The sequence below is a fragment of the Mauremys reevesii genome, linkage group 2 (assembly GCF_016161935.1).
Source record: "Mauremys reevesii isolate NIE-2019 linkage group 2, ASM1616193v1, whole genome shotgun sequence".
Classification (NCBI taxonomy): domain Eukaryota; kingdom Metazoa; phylum Chordata; order Testudines; family Geoemydidae; genus Mauremys; species Mauremys reevesii.
In genome coordinates this window covers 89,971,516-89,991,976 of record NC_052624.1, presented here as the reverse complement: position 1 = coordinate 89,991,976, position 20,461 = coordinate 89,971,516, and the positions used below count along the sequence as shown (strand labels likewise).

The 20,461-nt window shown below is 43.5% G+C and overlaps 1 protein-coding gene across 1 annotated transcript in view; it reads right to left on the bottom strand.

The window, feature by feature from the left end:
• Positions 1-7,460, bottom strand: part of EEPD1 (endonuclease/exonuclease/phosphatase family domain containing 1) — an 87,206-nt gene extending 79,746 nt beyond the window's left edge. The window contains exon 1 of the mRNA XM_039526807.1: positions 6,207-7,460. Coding sequence (XP_039382741.1) covers positions 6,207-7,066 — 860 coding nt within the window. The 5' untranslated portion in view covers positions 7,067-7,460. The remainder of the gene's footprint in view (positions 1-6,206) is intronic.
• Between the last annotated feature and the right edge of the window lie 13,001 nt (positions 7,461-20,461).

Genomic DNA, 20,461 nt, shown 5'->3' with positions numbered 1-20,461 from the left:
AAGAGATTCCGTAGTTGTACACATTTCTGTGATTACACAACTTGAGTTAATGCTGGTTATATATTTTATGACTAATAAGAGCGGACAGTTCCAAAAGATTGATTAAAGTGAGGGATGAAAGCGGACGATCAAACACAGTAATCTGAGATCCAAGTAGACTTCTTCCATCTGAATCAGACATATGCTCCATGGGATTTAAGCCTCAGTCTTGGCACTTTTTTCCTGTTTTTGAGAGTACAAGATTTGGCTTTCAAACCCCATGTCATCTTAAATTTGCCTAATTATAAAGTATAGCCAAAAAAAGGCCCTTTCAGGGTCACTACTCAGTATTTTGAAGCACAAATGTTCACTTAGAACATTTAGTTTAAAACACGCTGTTTCCTATACTAAAAGATTACCAGTGAACCCTCAAGTAAGTGGTTAAATGAGAGGATGCAGTATCAATATATTATCTGTATCAACACAAATTATACACGCACGTACTTAAATCACACTTCTTGATGCAACTGCTAAGTGCACACTCTTTGCACGTAATAAAGGGGCTGAAAAAGTGGTATGCACTAAGGAGCAAATCTTAAACCCAGGGCATGCCCAAGTAGCAGGGCCAGGTTCTGGGCAGATTGTGGGGTGGAAAACAGAAGGAACTCTCTCCCCTCCTAATCCAAGCCATGAAGCAACCCTAATGCAGCTCTCCAGCTGTTCTGCAAAGACTACTGCAGCCCAATGGCTGAAGTAGTCTCTATATGGTCTACAAGGCACCTACCTTCCTAGAGAGGATGGGAGGAGCCATGAAGTGGTGTCCTCCTACAATCCCTCACCTTTCCCAGCCTACCCATGCTCAACTCAAACCACATGTTCACTGATAGGGGGCCCCTGTGAAGCTAGCTGTGTATAACACAGGGACTTGTGTGGCCTGCTGGAGACTGTCCTGATCCCCTAGTTATATGTCCACACTTCTGAAGGAAGACGTGGATTTGGACCTAATGTGAGCATGTACTAGCCCTGGAGTACCCAACATACAGCCTGGGAGCCAAATACAGCCTATAAATCTTAAGGATGGATTGTGTTTTTAAGGCACAGCCAGGCAAAGGGGGGTCATGCTGCATTGGAAGTCCCAGGAGACATATTGGCTGATCCAGAAATGAAGTCAAGAGAACTACACATCTGTAAGTAAAGCAAGTCAAGATCTGGCCCACAAACAATCAGCAGCATACAATAAATACTGAGTTATCAAATGCATCACTGAAATACAAGATTCACCACACTATCATGATTTTGCTTTAAACCTCAGACCACTGACCACCTAGAATTTACTGTCACCGGAGTACAGCCAGCGTGGGCTAACAAGAAGGACCCTTCCATTGCAGAGGCTCCCGTGCAACATCACATTCTCATGGACAGTATACTGACTCGATGCATACTTTATTGTAGTACTTCAGAACTGTTCAGCACACCCTGCAATGCCACTAAACCACACGAACGCAACATCTATGCTAAACTGAAGCTATGCTATTTAACGATTGTTGTCAAAGCCAGGGCCATACCAGTGGGGATAACATTTTTTTCCTTATAATAACCATACAGAATACCCTCTCGACTCACTTCCATAAGTAGGACTTTACATATAGCATATTTAAAAGAAAAAACAAATAATGACTTAAACACTGACAGCTGTTAGCACATTTTCCAATTACAGAGTGGAGAGGGTTAACTTGCCTAACTTACATGGGAAACCCCCATGAAAAGCTCTCAGCAAGTGAAAAAACAAACAAACAAAAAAAAAACCCTCTCCTGACTCACAGCTAACCTTTGGTTCAATGTTTTATGAAACCGTGGCATTATCCCTCCATCAACATGTTCATTAACTATCTTATTACCTCTCAAAACCAAATTCCATTACTTTAAATCTTTCAGAGGGGATAAAAACTGCTCTAGAGCAGTGGTTCTCAACCTTTTTTCATTTGCTGACCCCTACAAAATGTCCATTGGAAATCTCGTCTCTATATATAGTTGAATTCTGTTCAGTCAGTTTTCAGTCCAAGTCTTTAGCGGACCCCTTAGATATGGTCCACAGACCCTGGACCACAGGTTGAGAACCATTGCTCTAAAGTGCCTGCATTTATACTGGGGGACTAAGGGCAGCAAGGGGATGGAGATCTGCATTTTGATACAAATACATCCTGGATTTGTGAACTAGGTCTGCAGAAATGCTGCAGGTTTGGTTAATTTCACTATACATTTGATACTTTAATCCAATTATACTACATGTTCTCCAGCACATCAGCCATGTTAATCTCTTCTAAAACTACTGAATTCTCTCTAGTCCTAGGAATGAAAGTATTTGCTTCTAAATCTCTGCAAGCAATGCTAACAATGGATCCTTTTCATATATGTAACAAAGTGTTTGAGGGGGGTGGGTGGGGGTTACTGAGCTTCCTTGTTTTTGTATCACAATAATGGATTTTAAAATAAAATACTGGTAACAGATCATGCATATGGACTTTGTGCAGCTGATGCTAGAGCAATCAAAGTGCATTCCTTTTGCTGCTATCCTTAAAGAACCTTAGCACCTCTGGACTTGAGCTTGATGTTTTTTTTTTCATTCTTAAAGAGATTACTCTCCAGTTTAATGTGGAGTTTGACCCTTTCTTGCTCTTTCTGTAACCAAAGGACACAGTACTCCCTCTCCCTGCATTACCATTCTTCATATATAGATTATGCAGGGCCTGAATGGTATTTATATTAATCTGTCCTCACCTATTAGGGTAACTGGATGTCCTATACAGGTAGTAAGCAGATACAGACAGTAATTTGGCCAGTTGATAGTTACTGAAAGAAGCTGTTAACAGAACCATGTGATGGCTTGTGTAAAACAATCTGGCAGTCTCAAAGCTATTCCCTCTTGGCTGGTCATCAGAAAAACAGCACCACAGCCAGAGGCAGCCTTAGAAAAGAGATCTTGATTCTCCACTGCCCTGCACTTTGCGCAGCTCTTTACACCTATGCAAAGTGAGTGTAATCCTGATTTAGCAGTGTTTCATACCAACATTGCACAGCACAGATGTAGAGGACTGTACATGGTGCCAGGCAGTGTAGGATCAGGCCCTCAATAAGCATGAGCAGTTCTGTGGGTGCACAGAGTATTCCAGACCCTTAGACAATATACTGTAACAAGGAAGTGTGTACAAGATGTTCGTTTATCTTAATATAGCTGTGCAGAAAATACATTAGCAACCTGTCATTCACAGCATGCATGCATTCCTGCAAGCTAAGCGATAAGGCTAAATAGACTGTCTAATCCACTGGACAACAGGTGGAATCAATGCTTGGAAATGTAAGTGACAAATGTGATCTGCTCACTTTACATTCTGAGCTACTTGAACATTCACCTTTGTGCCTCATTGATGCCACTGGACTCAACAAGTACTGATAAGCCCTCTGTGTTGTATTCATGACTGAGCAAGCAAGAGTTGAATTTCCACAGCTGATTATTATCGGAAGTTAATCTAACTGGGCAAGGATTAGTCTGCCGGGCACTTTATCACTTTCCAACAAGTACATGACTGGAGACGGGAAATTTAAACCTTTCCACTAATACATACAGCAGGGCCTGATGCTGAGCTCAATGAAGTCAATTTTACAGCAGCATAACTCCACTGACTTCACTAGCACTAGTATGAGTGAGGGGAGATTCTTTCCCACTTGCATCTCAACTGCTGAATGAGCCTATTGCTAACATTTTTCCCCACTGTTTGTTAACCGACATTTACTTCAGTTTCCAGGGAAATGTAGGCTTAGCTATACACTCTAGTCTTTCTCACTTCCTTCCAGACTCTCATTATCCATGCATGTGCTCCTGATCAGAAACCCGTCAGATCATACTCTCTGACAGTAACTGTGTGTGTGCATGGTTTTGAGTGCATGTTCAATGTAAATGCCTAAACTAGTCTACAAAATGAAAAGCTAAAAATTACATTAGCAACAGGCTCAATCAACATTTTGGGGAACATGTTTTCAAAGATAGTCATCTAAATCATATTCATAACGTGAGAACATATTTTGGGGGTATTTGTACAAGTAACCATGTGTGCAAAATATACAAGTATACATATAATTCTCTGTTCTGCATTCATCATTACATGTGCACATTTTGCAAATGCAACTTAAATTGCCTGTTTTTAAAAATTTGTGCCTTGATTTTCAGAGTTTGCCAAGCACTCACAACTCCCTCTGAATTCATCACTGGCTCTTTGAGCTAGCTCAATGCACAGAAGTTGAGGGCACTCAACACATCACAAGATTAGGTCCTATGTAAATCAAATCACTTTCCTTTCAGTACTGGAATTTAATCATCCTGAGATTAGTGAGAATTACTTAGTTGCATTTGTTTGTTTCCTCAGCCACTTGTGTTCCCTCTGGCCTTCCTTTTTGTCCTATTTAGTGAGGTTTTCTGATATCCCTTACTTTTCCACACTGTTCCTGGCTGCTTCCAACTTACAGGTGAAAAAAAACCCACTCTCTAGTGGAGTTGGAAATGATTGACTGCCACGCTCAGCTAGTAATGGTGATGATTTTTTTTAATATAACCAGCAAATAAATTAGAGATCAATTATGCTCTCCTCCGACTAAAACAACTGGTTGGTAATTTCAGTTTGTAACAGGAGATTGACCATGGTCAAGGGAAAGCACAGGAAATATGAAATAGCAGAGTGGTCAAGGAATACTAACCCCAGACCAAAAGTGTTAAGCTGAAATGGGCAGCAGGACATCCAAACACTCAGAGGTTTATACCATTTCATCACCATATAGCTTTCTTGCTATCAAACCATGTCATGCCTGTAGGAAATAAGTTTCCTGTGTCAAAACATTGCAATGATACATTGCAATGCAGGAACATTGCAGCACAGCCTTGTCAACACACTTCTCCTGCCTATTGCCATGGCTTTATTTTTTTTTAAACAAAACAAGAACCACAACATAGTGTGATAAAACATATTGTATTTCTAGCTAGCCTGACTTCTGTAATCACATAAACAATTACCATTATTCAACTTGACAGTATAGTTTTGAAAAAAAAATAGTGCTAGTAATACTGCAATAGATAATGGCTTGTCAGCACTTCCACCCCCAAAATATCCCATTTTCAGAGGTTTGAGAGTCATCCAAACAAATCTGTTTCAGGTTAAAACTTGCAAGGGAGCAAAGTTTGGTTTCACAACATTGGACAACAAAATCAGATTAGCTGTTTTTTTAATTGCGGAAGGGAGGGGAAGAAAAGTTGTCTTCGGAGTTCTTTTGCAGTTCTGTGATGGGAAAATGGCTTCAATTTAAAACAGAGAGTTTAGCAAGCAACTATTTATCATAGAAATGTATATAGATCCCCATCATCCAAGCACATGTTTGTGTTACGTTAATGAAACAGTTACAAAATATGGCACAACCTGTTACTCATAAAGAACAGAACTATTTCATGACATTACTAAAGGTCAGTCCAATCTTTGACCAGACAAACAGGTCTTGAACTGTGCCCTTAAGCTCACTAAAACCATGGTTTGGCAGACTGCCTGAGATAGCAGGTTCCAGAGGCATTACTCTCCCCTCTGAAGGCTACTACCAGCCATAGGGCATTCAGCACCAGACAGACAAAAAGAGATGTAAGCAGATTGCAACCACCTTTACCATGACGATGTCCCAGAACATTATTTACCTCTGAGTAAATAACTACTGCACATCACAGAGCAATGGTGGGTGCCCATAATGGCTTGCTACATGGTACCAGATGAACTGCAGCATTCTACACTGGCTAAAGATCCCAAGCATTTCTGAATGTAGGCTACATGCATTTGGTAATATTTGAAGGGTTGGAAGGTTGGACTATAGGCCTAGGTAGTTAAGTTAAAAATATAATCTGTTATACATTCACACAAAACTTTCTAAAGAAATGTAGATGCCTGGGATTGTATTGCCCTGACAGAGAGTATGCCCATTTGACCTTTCCATAATACATATTCCCAAATGATGCACTAACCCACTAGGTCCAAAGCATTGAGGGACCACGATCACTGCCTCATAGTTAAGGATGAGCCAAGAAAAATGAGGATAGTACACAGAACTTTGTGAAGTAGTAATGAGGATCAAAGTATACTGCTTTTTGGAAACATAAGGCACCAAACGCCAAGTAACACAATTTCATTTGAGCAGTTTACCTGTTCTCCAGCAGCGTCATGCACACAACCTCTCGCACACCAGGGTTGTTGGCTTTTTCAACAGAGCAGCTTTGCAGATTCCAGGTAGCCACCCTCAGCACAGGCTTGCCATCTCTCACCCCGCCAAACATCTCCACCGAGGGGCGAGTGGATATAATCTGGGTCGGGCCCCCAGGTGGGAAATCCAAGTCCTCGCTCTGGAGGCTCAGCGAGGTGGGGCTGGGGTGAGGATTGACGGTGAAGCTGAGCCCCCCGTTGGTATTGGTGGAAGGGGGCCGTGACCTCTCGGTGAAAATCTGGTGCCTGATTTTGTCCAGGAAGGAGGAGTTGATGCAGTCCATCCTCACCAGGTCCTCGATGCTTCTGAAGGGCCCGTGCTCCTTGCGGTAGTCCACGATGCCGTGGGCTATCTTCTCCGTGACGCCGCGGATGCTCATGAGCTGGGCCGGCGTGGCCGTGTTGATGTTGAGCCTGGCGGCGGCCAGGTGGGCCGGCGGCTCGGGGTTGGGGTCCTTCCTCAGCGAGCTGGGCGAGTGCTGCGCCGAGCTGCCCTTGCTGCTCACGCAGATCTCGAACTTGACCTGCTCCAGCCGGGCGGCCCCGACGCCGCTGACCAGCGCCAGGTCCTCCACTTTCTTGAAGCCCCCGATGTACTCCCGGTACTCCACGATGCTCTGCGCCACGGTGCGGGTGATGCCGGGCAGGGTCATCAGCTCCTCCTCCGTGGCGCTGTTGATGTTCAGCCGCTCCTGGTTGACCAGGATGTGGCTGAAGTTGCAGGCGGCGCTGAACTTGCGGCTGTGGCAGAGGTCCGAGGGGTCCCGGGGGATGGAGCGGTGGCAGCCCAGGTTGCCCCCCATGGCCGGCGGCGCGAGTGGCTCCTACCCCGCGGGGCGGCGGCGGCGGCGGGCAACGCTCCGGCCGGCGGGGCGAGCTGCGGGCTCACGGCAGCGCGGGGCGCCCCTCGGACTGCGGCGCTGGGCGCGGACTTGTGCCACTAGCCCGGCTCGTGGGCGCTCTCCCGGCCCGGCCCAGCCCCGCATCGCCCGGGGGCGGAGCCTGCACGCGCGGGGCTCCGGCCCCGAGAACTTGGCAGCGGGGCAGGGCTCAGAGCAGAGGGGAAGTTACAAAGATCCCCGCCTCCTGCCCCCGGCCAGCCCCGGAGAGCGGAGAGCCGGGCACACGGGGACAGCCGAGCCGAGCCGCCGGGGCTGCCCCCCTCCGCTTCCTTCCTCTCCGCGGAGTTTCTTCCCCGCCCCGGGCCGCTTGTTGACAGCGCAGAGAGAGGCAGGGGAAGGAGCCTCCTCTGCTGCTGCTGCCGCCGCCGGGACTTATCCAGCCCGCGTACAACTCGCTCCCAACTCGCCCTCCCAGCCCTGGTCCCCGCAGAGCAGAGGCGGGTGCACCTGGCTCTCCCCGCTGCTGACTCCAGGCTCAGCCGCCCATCAGCCCCTTGCAACGGCGCTGCTCGCCCGCACCGCCTCTGCCCCTTCGCTTTCCTCCGGGGTTGGCACCAGCGCTTCCCTCCCTCCGCAGGGGAGGAGGCGCCAGCTGCCTTGGCCTCCTCCTGGGCTGATCACATGGGCTCCCTGCCTCCCGTGCAGAGCCCAACCTGCGGCCGCAGCAGCCCTGGCCGGAGCGACAGGTAACTGAGCTGGAGGGGTGGCTGATCAGCGCTTCCCTTCCCTGCTTGGTGCACCCTTTGGATACTGCAGGCTTCAGGTGGTGTTAGAGTGACCAGATGTCCTGATTTTATAGGGACAGTCTCGATTTTGGGGTCTTTTTCTTATATAGGCTCATATTACCCCCCCAATCCCGATTTTTCACACTTGCTGTCTGGTCACCCAAGGTGGTGTCAGCATAGCGGGGACCAAGCAGCTGGGGGGGGGGGTCTAGAGATCTTTCAGTCAGGGCTACGCAGGGCAATTCTCACCCCCGAGGTTCTTTTCCCGGCTTCTTGCTCAAGTGGCTGGCACTTGGTCAGAAACCGTGGTGCAGGGGAGAGAGTCATGACCATACCTAGAGCTTATTGGATAAAGGCATTGCATTTTCTGAGTGCTGCCCAGACATGAACGAATGGATCTGACTGCAAACCTGTCCTTAACCCGCAGCCGGTGCTTCGTGTCTGGGAAGTTGCAGTTAATCTGCCAGGGCTTTTTGATGGTCGCAGCATTTGGACATCAGCCCTTCTGGGTGCCCTTATTAAAAAGGACATGTTTCCTGGCACAGATCCGCGCTTAGACGTGGTGGATGACTGACCCCAGCATGGCTTGGAAATCAGCACAGATTCCAGTGGCTTGGTAAACCTTTAACCTGGGGCGGTATGTCCAAACTGTGCAACACAGGAGAGCCACGGTGGCACCTTTCCATCTTCAGCCATGTATTTGTATTATGAGACGTCACCAAAGTCCAAAGGTGTAATCGCAGATCCCGTTGTGCTGCATGCTGTTCAAACCCTGAAAAAGATTGACTCTGCCCCAAAGAGTTTAAAGTCTGTGGCATTGCAAGTGGATGTAAAACTAATTGGAAGGAACAGGGGCAGAAAAATGAGAAAAAGAGCAACATGTGTTTAGAGATGCCAGGTATATGCACAGCTTGATTAAAATGGCATAATACAAATACTTAATATGAATGTCAGAAGTGAGTACTGGCTCTCTATGATACATCTAATAAAATAAATGTACATGGTCACAATAGCAGTTTGTTCTTGCATCATCTGTGGTAGATCAATATAAAGTATTTTAGTACACCAAAAATAGAAAGCATTTATATCAGCTTCAACCTCTCACCAAAAGTGCAGGGAAAGAAGATTTAACATTTGAGGGACGAGCTGGCTGCACTGGGCCCTTGGGCCTCACTTATGCACCAGTGCTTTAACATTTGCAGTGAGTACTGTATTGTGTATTTTACATGACCTTATACGTTGTTTCCTGTTTGAATTTACAAGAAATGTAGCAAATTAGTAGCTTAGTTTGTCAGTGCAAGAAGTATGTATTCAAGTAATTAATTGATTCCATTTGCATTGAAAATCTAGTGAATTCCAAACCATGAGAACAGCTTCCAGTGCACTAGAAGTCACACTGGGCCTAATTCTGCAAAGCACAGATGAGAACAATTTAAAAGAGTGATCTCTGCACTGCATATTGGGATAAGAGCCCCAGGAGCTATTTACTGTAGTGTAGAAAATTCTCATCTTTGTTATGGTAGATTTCTACGATAGATTGAATAAATGCTAAACAAACTGATTAAAGAAGTAGCTAAGCACTGAAATCAATGTGAGTTGTGCCTATGCATCTGGGGGCAGAACTGGGCCCTCTGTATTTAAAAATAAAAAAGACTGTTGATTGGAGCAGCACCAAGAGGAAAACCCTTGTCACCAACATGAAATTGTTTCTGTTCCATCAGTAACTAGGGAAGATGTTAAGCAGCAATTAAACATTTTAAATATGGAAGAGCAGATAATACTCTTTGGTGCAAGTTAAAAGGATTGTCTGAAGAGAACTCTGAACCATTAGTGTTGATTTTTAACTAATCTTGGAACAATGGGGAAGTTCCAGAGGATTAGAAGAACGCTAATATTGTGCCAACATTTCAATGATTTAGGAAACTAAAAATTGGCTAGCCTGACAATAATCCTGAGCACAATCATTGAAAGACTGATATGGGACACAATCGGCCAATAACGAAAAGATAGTGGAATTCAACTTGGGTCTCCCACAGCCTGGGTAAGTGCTCTAGCCACTAAGCTAAAAGTTACAAGGGGACTACCACCTTCTAATTTATCTTGAGAAAGGCACCTAAGCCAGGTCAGCCCTAACTCCAGGAAAGGGTTCACAGCTGTGAATCCCAGTTGGAGACAGGCACTTAAGTTCCCCTTCTGACTCTAGCCCAAAAAGGTTAAGTGTTGATTTGATCACAGTCCTGCTGGAATGTGTTAATTCTATCAAACCTTTTGATGGAAATCATATTTCCTGGTTCCTTGGCAGTGTGCCCCAGCTGCTCACCTGGGATCTCCAGCTCTCCAGAAGCCCACCAGGCTATCCAGCTCCCAGGCTTCCTGGGAGGCAGCCTAGAGAGGAGGACTGCCTGCTCCCTGGTTAACCAGCTCCCCAGGCTACCTGGGAGCCAGGCAGCTGTCACCCCAGGCTCCCTTGGTGGCTAGGTCAGCAGCTCCCTGAACTGCCGCTTGGTGGGTGGATGGATGGGCTGTCTGGCTCCCTAGCTGGCAAGCAAGACAGCCAGGAAACCAGCGCATCAGGCTGGCAACTGGCTGGGCAGATAGGGAACTAACTTCCCCATCTGCCCAGCCAGTTCAGAAGTTTTCAAAAATTTAATTCCCATAGAAAAATTTGCATTTCTGATTTTGTTCTGTTTCAGAATATTTTTCCCCCCAGAAATGCGAAATTTTCCACAGGAAGGAAATTTCAGTTCTGAGGCAGTTCTAGTAATTAACCATTGGAACAACTCACCTAGGAATGTGATAGATACACCATCACTTGAAGTCTCTCAATCAAGACTGGATATCTTAAAAAGGTATGCTATAGCTCAAACAGAAGTTATGGGCTTGATGCAGAAATTATTCAATGTGATTCTTTGGCCTCACTTAAACGCAGGAAGTCAGACTAGATAATCATAATGGTCCCTTCTGGTCTTAAATTCTATGAATCTGTGTTCCAAGGTCCTGATCTTTGGAATATATCTTATATGTGACATAGCCTCAACCAAACAGTCCTTTGCATGATGATGTGATAAAAGGAGTCATAATTTTTGCTCAACAGAAGGTCTTGTTGTGCCCTTCAGTTTTCAGTGCCATCTATTCAAATCCCCACCTGAGGGCCAGCTGACCATGTGATAGCAGCAGTTTCCAGGTCTCGCTTACACTGATTGTGAGCAGTATTGGTTTGGCACCACTGACTGTACATACACCATTTTCCTCACTACAGGCAGTTGTCACTGGGCTGTTTAAGAAGATGCCTTATACAAGCCCATCCTTCTCAATAGGTGTCCCTTTTATGGGGGGGCCTCAAGAAATCTAAAATTGGGATGGGGATAATTAATTATTTTGCTGCTGCGTTCCTCTATATCAGAATATAGTAGTCTCCTTTTGAGTCCCATTCCTTTGGACCAGGGACATGAAATCTTGGCTCCACTGGCAAGCAAAAATCCTATTGACTTCAGTGCAGACAGGATTCCACTCCAGCTACACATGGAATGGCACTGGAAGTGTGTTTTGCTCCAGAGACCCGTTACATAACAAAAAGAAGGAAACGGGGTGTGGGGGGTATTGATTAACTGAAACATTTATATTTCTATAGAAGAGGGACATTAAAAGAAGTGTTTCTAATGAATAAACCCAACATCACCTCCAGCAGCACTTGAACCACGAGCAAAATTTGGCAACTGACAAACAAGGTTTTCATGAAGACAACTAAAATAATCTCCGTCACCAGAGGCTATGTTAGTTAGGCTGTCCAGGCTGGGGCAAAGGGGTTGGGGTGCCATTGATTGGGTGGTCAAGTCAAGAGTCACCTGATACAGTGAAACGCTGAACTCAGGCATGTGAAATATAAGCAGAAGTAGCTCTTCTCTTCACCTTGGGCAGGACTTCCCAATATGCAATGACCACAGTAGACACCTGTCAATCTTCGCCTCTCGTAGGATTATCCTCAATCTGAGAGATTAATAGCAGGTGCTGAATTTGTCTCACAACAAGATAAGCACAAATTCTGAACTTGCCTCATGAAAAGCCAAACTACTTGGAATTCAGCACCAATAGCTGGAATAGAGCTCACATGCTCCAAAATCACAAGCCCCACCCTCCAACAGAAAGGAAGAAGTCTATGTTAGCATGGCAATATAGGGTTTATGGGAACCAGTTGAGTAGTGCTGATTACAGTCAGAAGGAGACAGTGGCTCCCTATATATTAGCTGGTCTGCTACAATATTATGGTTATTTTAGGTTACTCTCTGGATGGTGTAGAACATTAAGGCGAGCAGACATTCTTAGCAGTTTCCTCCCTCCCTTCCCAAATACTTAAAAAGTGACCTCTTCCTTGTTGCCCTAAGATACTGTCACACTTTGAGGTGCAATCCAGACTGTGTCACCATCTGCCCTGTAATGTTGGGTGCCTGAAATGCCCGGCTGCTGTAGCTCCCAGCCTGGGACCCTCACAGCCAGCTTACAAGCATGCAGGTCAAACGCTGAGTGTCCGTGTGCTAGACAGCCCTGGTTCAGCAGCTCTGGATTCCATCAGCCTTGGTTACAACCAGCAAGGTGACCCCAGCACACTCCCAGTCCTGAATTTTCCCAAAACCATGTGCCCATAAGTGTCCAGCCCTTGCCTGGACCACCCAGAGTAACAATGAGGTCCATTACTCCATTAAATAGACAAAAACACATTACAGCTTACTAACTTTATGGGGTAAATACTCCCCTTCAGATACAGCACTGAGTTGGTTTACAGTAAAAAATAAAACACATTTATTAAGCTATACATAGGATTGGGCGAGTTCAAGTATAAGGAATGAAGATAAAATGAAAACAAAACAAAATACATGTTTTAGTGGCTAAGACTTTGTTCAAGGTAGATTTCTTACCAATTGTTCCTCTTTCCATCCATGGATGACTTTCTCTCAAGTCAGGACCTTCCACAGAAGCACAGAAGCTTGGTTTCCCTTGTCTTCCTAGGTGAAAGATCTTTGCCTAAGCAGATTTCTCACCTATACTCAGTTTCCTGAGACTTCAATCCCCACTCTCCCTTAGTTGAAGGATCCCTCTTCCTCAGGTTCCAAGAGCTCTGTTCCCTTGTGTCTGTCTAGTGATGCATGCCAAAGATGGCTTCTGTCTTTGCTTATAGCTTCCAAAGGTCAATGACGTCATTTCATGTTTTCCCCCTTCCTGTGGGCTTCCCATCCTCCTGTATGTAAATGGGGTTTCTATTGTTTTGAATCCACCATGCTTAATTTACATAGGAGACAGGTAAATAGAAGTAATGTTCCGTCCTGTCTTGCAGAGACCTCAATCTCCCTGTGTTTGGACACGGAATGGAAAGCCTAATGTCAATGAGTATCCATAATTCCTTTATAATGTTAATATTTACATTTCACAATATTAGTTTTATAATGCAATAATACTGTATACCATCAGTTGAGTCAATTGCGTATCACTTGAGGTTCAGACCCCCTGTCTTTGTACACCAGTAAATTCTTTGAAAGGTAAAACCCAGACCAAGCTTCTCTCTCCTGCTGGGTGTAGACATCATGCTATCTCCTCTCCCACTTGTTAGCTAATATGGAAATGAACCTTTTTTTTCTCTGCCTTAGGACTGGGCTGGTCAGAGAAGCAAACACATTCCTTGTCTAGGGCAGACCTGTTTACCATCTCCGACATGACTGATTTAAACACACTTAAGTCAAAATTCCAGCATATATTCATAACTCTTAATATATACTGTATACATACAGCATGCAAGATTATTAATGATTAGTGAGTTGTTAGATTTCAAATAATATATTACACATCATCTTTTAAATAAATATCGTTACTCCAGTGTGTGAAGTGTAGAGAGTATGTGAGGCCTGACACAGTTGCTGACACAAAGTAGTGATCCACAAATGGGCCTCTGTGTCACCGATACTACCCAAAGCTTTGTCAGCAAGGGACTTTGTCACTTCTCAGTTGAGAAAATAGTCTCTCAAACATTCCTTATCATTAATGTATATTTCACCCTTCAAATGCCTTTGGCTGAAATTCCTCTGTGGCCGATAGAGTTTTAAAGTGCAAGCAAATCGGACTGTTAATTTACAGTGAACCATGGACATTATAGACACTGCAAGGAATTTTACACTGTTATTTCCAGGCATTATGATTTTAGGAAATCAATATCATTCATTAATGTTTAATGCTAAAACTGATAAGTAGACCTCATGGAGGTCTGCCTTCAGTTCATTTGGTTATTTCATTGCGGAAAAAATGATTACTCCAGCTATAGTTTTGCATTTTTTATTGAACTATCATTTATTACTTACTACTAGCTACTGGCTCACCCTGTAGGTTTAAATGTTGAATTATTAAAAAATTCATCTTTTGTTTTTTTCTTCAGTTAGGATTGCCAGTAGACAACCATCACTTTACAAATTAGTACTTTATATGTTCAAAGAGCTTTATCAACACAAATTAATTAATCCGTGGATTCTGCTTTATAACTAGGCGTTAGAAAAGTTCCTCAGTTACCGGTGAATACTATGTATTGTTTGCTACTTTTACTAAAACTCCAGGGCCCAGTCTGATTCAAATGAGTAGTCTCAATGAAGACAATGGAAATATTCACGAGTAAAAGCCACAGAACTGCACCCTTATTTTCTCTGCTATTCTTATATGTAAGGAAACGTCAGGTCTCTATGTGGGGATTGTTTATTACTTCACTGTGTCAATTTTCCCTTATCTAAAATGGGGAGAATGATACTGACCTCCGTTGTGGAGTGCTTTGAGATTTACTGATGAAAAGTGCTCTATAAGAACTAGATATTATTTGTTTTGCAATTGGTTTATTTCCATCTCTGCCTCTTTATTGTTGTTTGGAAAAAAATGTATTAATTAGAAACCAAAATTTCCCCTAACCCAGAACAACTCTGTAGGAGTCAGATCCTCAGTTGATCTTAATTGTCATAGATCCATTGAGGAACTGCCTTTAGTCTCTGGAATAAAGGAGGTCTCACTTAGAACACTATTTTACACCAGGTACCATGCTTTAATGGCAACCTTCCCCATGTTCCAACCCGCAGCCTTGAAAGCCTGGATCTCTTACATGTAAAGTCTTGAGCTACCAATAAATATAGCTTGGTGAACTCACACACCCACGGACTTTGAACTTGTTTGAGAACCTTTCCTTGGAGCACTGTCAAGAGAAACAGTATGTAGAGATTTGGTTGCATGCTTATTACTGGAAACACCCTCATTAAGGGCCAGATCCCATTTACGTTAAAACCAATAGAAGGATTCCCAATGATTCAGAACTGAGCTATGCTGACTTATGTAAGATGATTGACTGGCTCAGTTTCATCATTTGTTTGTGTAGTTCTCCTATCTTTTTTCTGTCAGGTATCGGCTCTTGTTTAAATTAAAGCATGAATATGAAGGCCATGTCACACTTAAAATGTTCTTCCAAATTCCAGGGAGCTCCAACATGAATATCTCTTCCTTATCAGATATATTCTTATGTAAGACACATAAAACATAAATACAATAGTCTCACTGAGAGGTGGGGGTAATTTTTCTCCACTCCTCTTTTCACTGACTCCAACTCATTTTCTCCATCCTTGGCATCATGTCTTCATTCTACTCCTTACGCTTGAACAACCTGCCATCTCCATCTTTAACTAGTCCTCCTTCAAATACTTGTCCTTCAAATTCCCCCTGAAAACTCTCTCTCTCCCCCTCCCTTTTTTGATCTCTTCCTCAGTGCTCTCTCTCATAGTCTACTTGGACTTGAACTGTTCCCCTGTCTTTTATTTACATTGGTGATACATAACAAGATCTTCTGGAGGAGAGATGTTGTTTTCCGGGATAGTTGTTTTCCAGCACCTAAGGCACAAAGACTTTTAATCAAGAGAAGTGGGATTTATCCCCTGAGTTGCTGGGTACCCTCAGGCAAGTCTCTACTTGTCCGTGTCTCAGTCTCCCACTCTGTACAATGCTCACCCACATTTGTAAGGTTCAAATCTACTGCTGAAAACCATGAGGTAAGATTAAGTATTATTTCTAATTATTTGTTTTCTAAAGCAAAATCTACATTTATGGTGCTATATAAATAATAGTTCATAATAATTACAGAGATACGAAAGTACTGGTTGCCTCACTAAGTACTTCTACCATTTGGACTCTAGTATTTCAGGAACTATTTGATGTAGTCAGGTCAAGCTTTGTATTTAAAGAAATTTGAACAAGTCCCATATAAGTCAGGAAAAGTACTTTTTAGGAATCTGATCCTTCTCTCGTTCAAGTCAATGAGAGGTTTGCCAAAATAAAGCCATAAAGATGTACAGATATCCTTCAGAAAGATACCCTCCATATTTGACAATAATAAAAGAACAACTGACTTACCTCTGTTAAAGCATGATGCCATTAATTGTAATGACACGATGATGATGATTCAGTTATGTAATGATATAATTACTATCCAGAACATGATGCTAAGTTACTGAGTGCTTGGTATTGTACAAGATACAAGAAAGAAACAGCCCTGAAGAGAGCTTACAGTCTTAAAGCCATAGTCTTCAGTCCTTACTCCATGTTGAGTAATACTTATTCACAACAGACTAACTGACGTCAAAGTGCTATTGACTATGGGTAAGACTTGCAGAATGTAGCCTGAAGTAAGGAGTTCACAATTCAAATAAGGATCCTAATTACATAAGACGTCACATTTTTTATAATTACTGCATGTAACATTGTATATGAGGTCACATTCAGAACTCCAAAAGTCTGATTATAAAATATATACCCATGTATCATCTATTCTGGAGAAGACCTGAAGAGCCATGAAGAAAAATAAAAATCCGCCATTACTGCCTTGCATGAGCTTTTGTGATCTGGCAGCTGTACAATGTCCCCCTGAGACAGGGCATTACATGTTTATTCCCACCCTCCAAAAATATTATTTTTTATTAAGATTCATGCTAAAACAAATGGTAAATAGATAATTGTGCACAAATTGTTACAAATCTCTGGCCTCCTAGAACTTTGTGTTTGTCATTTTTCTGCTCACCATTGACAAAAACTTCTCAGCAGCAGTAAGGACAAAACCCAGATACTTTGGCTTCATCCCACCACTTACGCTAATGGAGAATGTTTATACATTAGTAATGGATGATCTTTGTGTCATTGGCCATCAGTGCAGATTCCATCCAGCAAAGAGCTGTGGTTCTTATACACACTAGCCAGTTTGTTATATATCTCTGTACATGATTCACCTAGACTGAATTTCAGGCCTGCAGCAAATGCCTGAATTTATACAGTGATAGGGTGAATTAAGGTACTGAAGAGTGACTATAATATGATTCATAAGACCTGATGCTGCAAAGTGATGAGCACCCTTAACTCACATCCCCAGCTGACTTCAAGAGGAATTGAAGGCCCTGAGCACCTCACCAGAGTGGACCCATACACAAAACACACAAAGATAGGGCACTCAGAGAGGAAGGCATACATACATGATCACAACAAAAACAAATGTGGGGGAGCTTCTGGTTAATAAGACACCAAAACCCAGTATCAGGTACCCAGTTGTCAAAGCTGAGCAGATAGTCATCATTCGGTGGATACAGTCTGTATCCTAAACAGGGAACTTGAGAGTGGGGATGATATTTACCACATTATAGGCATCAAAATCATGCAGCACAGATACTTTGTTATAGGCTCTTATTCAGAGTTCACATACATCTCAGCAAAGAGCTGTCAAAGTGCGGAATTTTTTCAGCCTGTAGAAAGATGCTCTGTGAGTTGTAGTGATTTCTGAATGGCTATGGTTGCGGGGGGCGGGGGAAGTGCTGCCAGCCACATATTGTTTCAAGCGCCATCCTGCCAGTTCAGGACAGTGTGGGTTGGGGAGGCAGCACTACTGCTGCTTTTTTGTAAAGGGGCAGCATGTGCCCCCCTCCCGCCCCCAGCTGCTATGAACTGTAGATCTTCCCTGTGGTGGCTTATATCATTAACAGGGCTTCACATGGGCACAGGGGTCCATCTGCACAGAGCTCCTTTCAAGATGGCAAGTGACAGAATATTAGTGGGTTTATCATTTCTTTTTTTCCTGTTAGCATTTTTTTATGAAAGTTGTTGACTGAGGTATACACTTGTAATTGACGTTGTTGGCCCAATCCTGCATCCTTGTATACCCCAAAACACCGACTGAAATCAATAGGAAACTCAGATGCACACAGAATTCAAAATCAGACCGTGTGTGTCCATATGATTTGTTCTGAGTATTACACATCAGGGACAAGGTTTGGCCACCCTTACTTTCACTGAGTAGTACCCTACTCTGCAAGAGGTTCCTCTGAAGAGAATAGAACTACTTACAGAGTAAGGTACTACTTAACATGAGGAAGGGTGGCAGAATCTGGCCTGAAGTGGCTATGTTTGAGATACAAAGCAGCACATGCCAGCAGATGAGATTGTGGGCAGAAACCCCCAATTGAGCTTTCCTTAGTCTGCCTTGGTGCCACATATGGAGCAAACTGTGGTTTTAAAGGGTTAATTCTGCTAAAAGACAAACAACTTCTCCATTGTCTTTGAGTTTGGGGGCAGAGAAGGAGGGGTCAGAGAATTCTCTCGAGAGTGTAATCTTTTGTCCTCACTGGTTTGGATAGGGTGGCACAAATTTTCAAGTTCTGATGTAAATGAAAGCATATTGTAAATTTCTTGTTGTCTCCTATGTTTGCAGTGTTGTTGTAGCCCTGTCAGTCCCAGGATATCAGAGAGATAAGATGGTTGAAGTCATATCTTTTATTGAACCAACTTCTGTGGGTGAGAGAGACAAGCTTCCGAGTGACAGAGCTTTCTCCTGTAATTTTTCTGTTGTAGTCTATATCAGAGGGTAGGTTCTGCCATAGATATCTCAAGCTCAACATCCCTGTGGATCTATCCTGTCAAATTGCTAATGGTTCACAGAGGAACCAATGTAAATATTTTTGGGGCTGGTGTTGAAAGTTTCCTGGGTGGTGCGTACACCACTCCCTTTGAGTTCAGTGATAATTGGGGTTTCTCAGCATGTCAGAGGAGAGGAAACAGCTGGCACCTTGCAGAATCAGGCTCTATGTTTGCAAATGAAGTACTAAGGGTGTTTGAAAAGAATGAGAAATATTTACATCAACTAGAACTGGCTGAAAGAAGGGGAAAGTTTCAAAGAAATTTTTAACCTTTCTTTTGCAGGGTGTGAAGGGGAGCCCTCTTCTGTTTTTCCAGAAAGGTTCCATGACATTTTTATTAACACTTCTGAATCAAATTGTTTATTGGCATCGCATAAAAATTTTTTGCTTACCAGAGCCAGCATTTCCAGTAAACCAAAATATCCCACAACAATTTCAAACATAATTTTAATTTAAAAAATTGATAAAAATGTTGCAGAAAATGAAAGATTTCAACAGTGTCATCCTGTTTTTGTGAAAAGTTCTATTTTGGGTGAACAAAAGGCCTTTTTCAGTTGACAAACATTTTGTGCAAAATGTTTTAACCACATCTAATATCACAACACTTGCTCCAAACTTGCCAATCCAGAAAATCATTATTTGTAATGAATATTTCCGACTAAGTGGTTGAATTATCATTTAACTCAATATGTTTTTCAAAACATAAAAATCAAGGAACTCAGACAGTTAAAAAAACAAAACAAAAAACAAACCAGGCTGTGGATGGCATCCCACACTTAACTATATAGTGTCATAGCATATGGTGAGATACTCTTAGCGGTTAGCACACCTTACATCAGGATAAATCTATAATAGGTAGAGCAGGTAGCAACAACTATTGTTAAGATGCCTGACATTTTGCATTAGAAGACCCTGTTTTCAGTTGCTTATAACTTTGCCAAACTTAAAACATTTGGGCTAAAATCTCCAATTCTGGTTGTCTACCTCAGACTGATTTTTTTTGTGGAAAGTTTCAGCAAAAACAGTTCAGCCGTTTCCAAGAATGATATTGGGGGGAGGGAGAGGATACATTATTATGCGCATGTTAAAAATTCTTACAACTGTTTCATTAAGGAGCTGTAGTGGCTCCGGAACACAGATGTGAGATTTGAGAGGAGAGGTGTCACCTTTGTGTCAGCAATGGGCCTTTTGCTGTCTCCAGGAAAATTCACCCATATTTGGCCAAATGATAAGTCTCTGGATAATCTGTTTGCACATGCTCTATAGGCGCTGACTGCTTGGGTGCTCTGGGGCTCAAGCACCCACTGAAAAAATAGAGGGTGCTCAGCACCCTCAGGGCTGGATTAATCTTTTGAGCCCTGGTACCTGGACCGTGGGCCCTGGTGCCCAGACCATGGCTCTGCCCCCTGAGGCCCCACCTGCTGCTCTGCCCTGAGGCCCCACCCCTGCTCAACCTCTTCCCCCAAGGTCCTGCCCACTGCTCCCTACCAGGGCCCCACCCCCGCTCAGCCTCTTCCCTCCCAAGGCTGCGCCTCCGCTAGGCCTCTTCCCCTGAGGCCCGGCCCAGCGCTCACATTGGGGGGAGGAGGCAGAGAGGAGCACCCACCGGC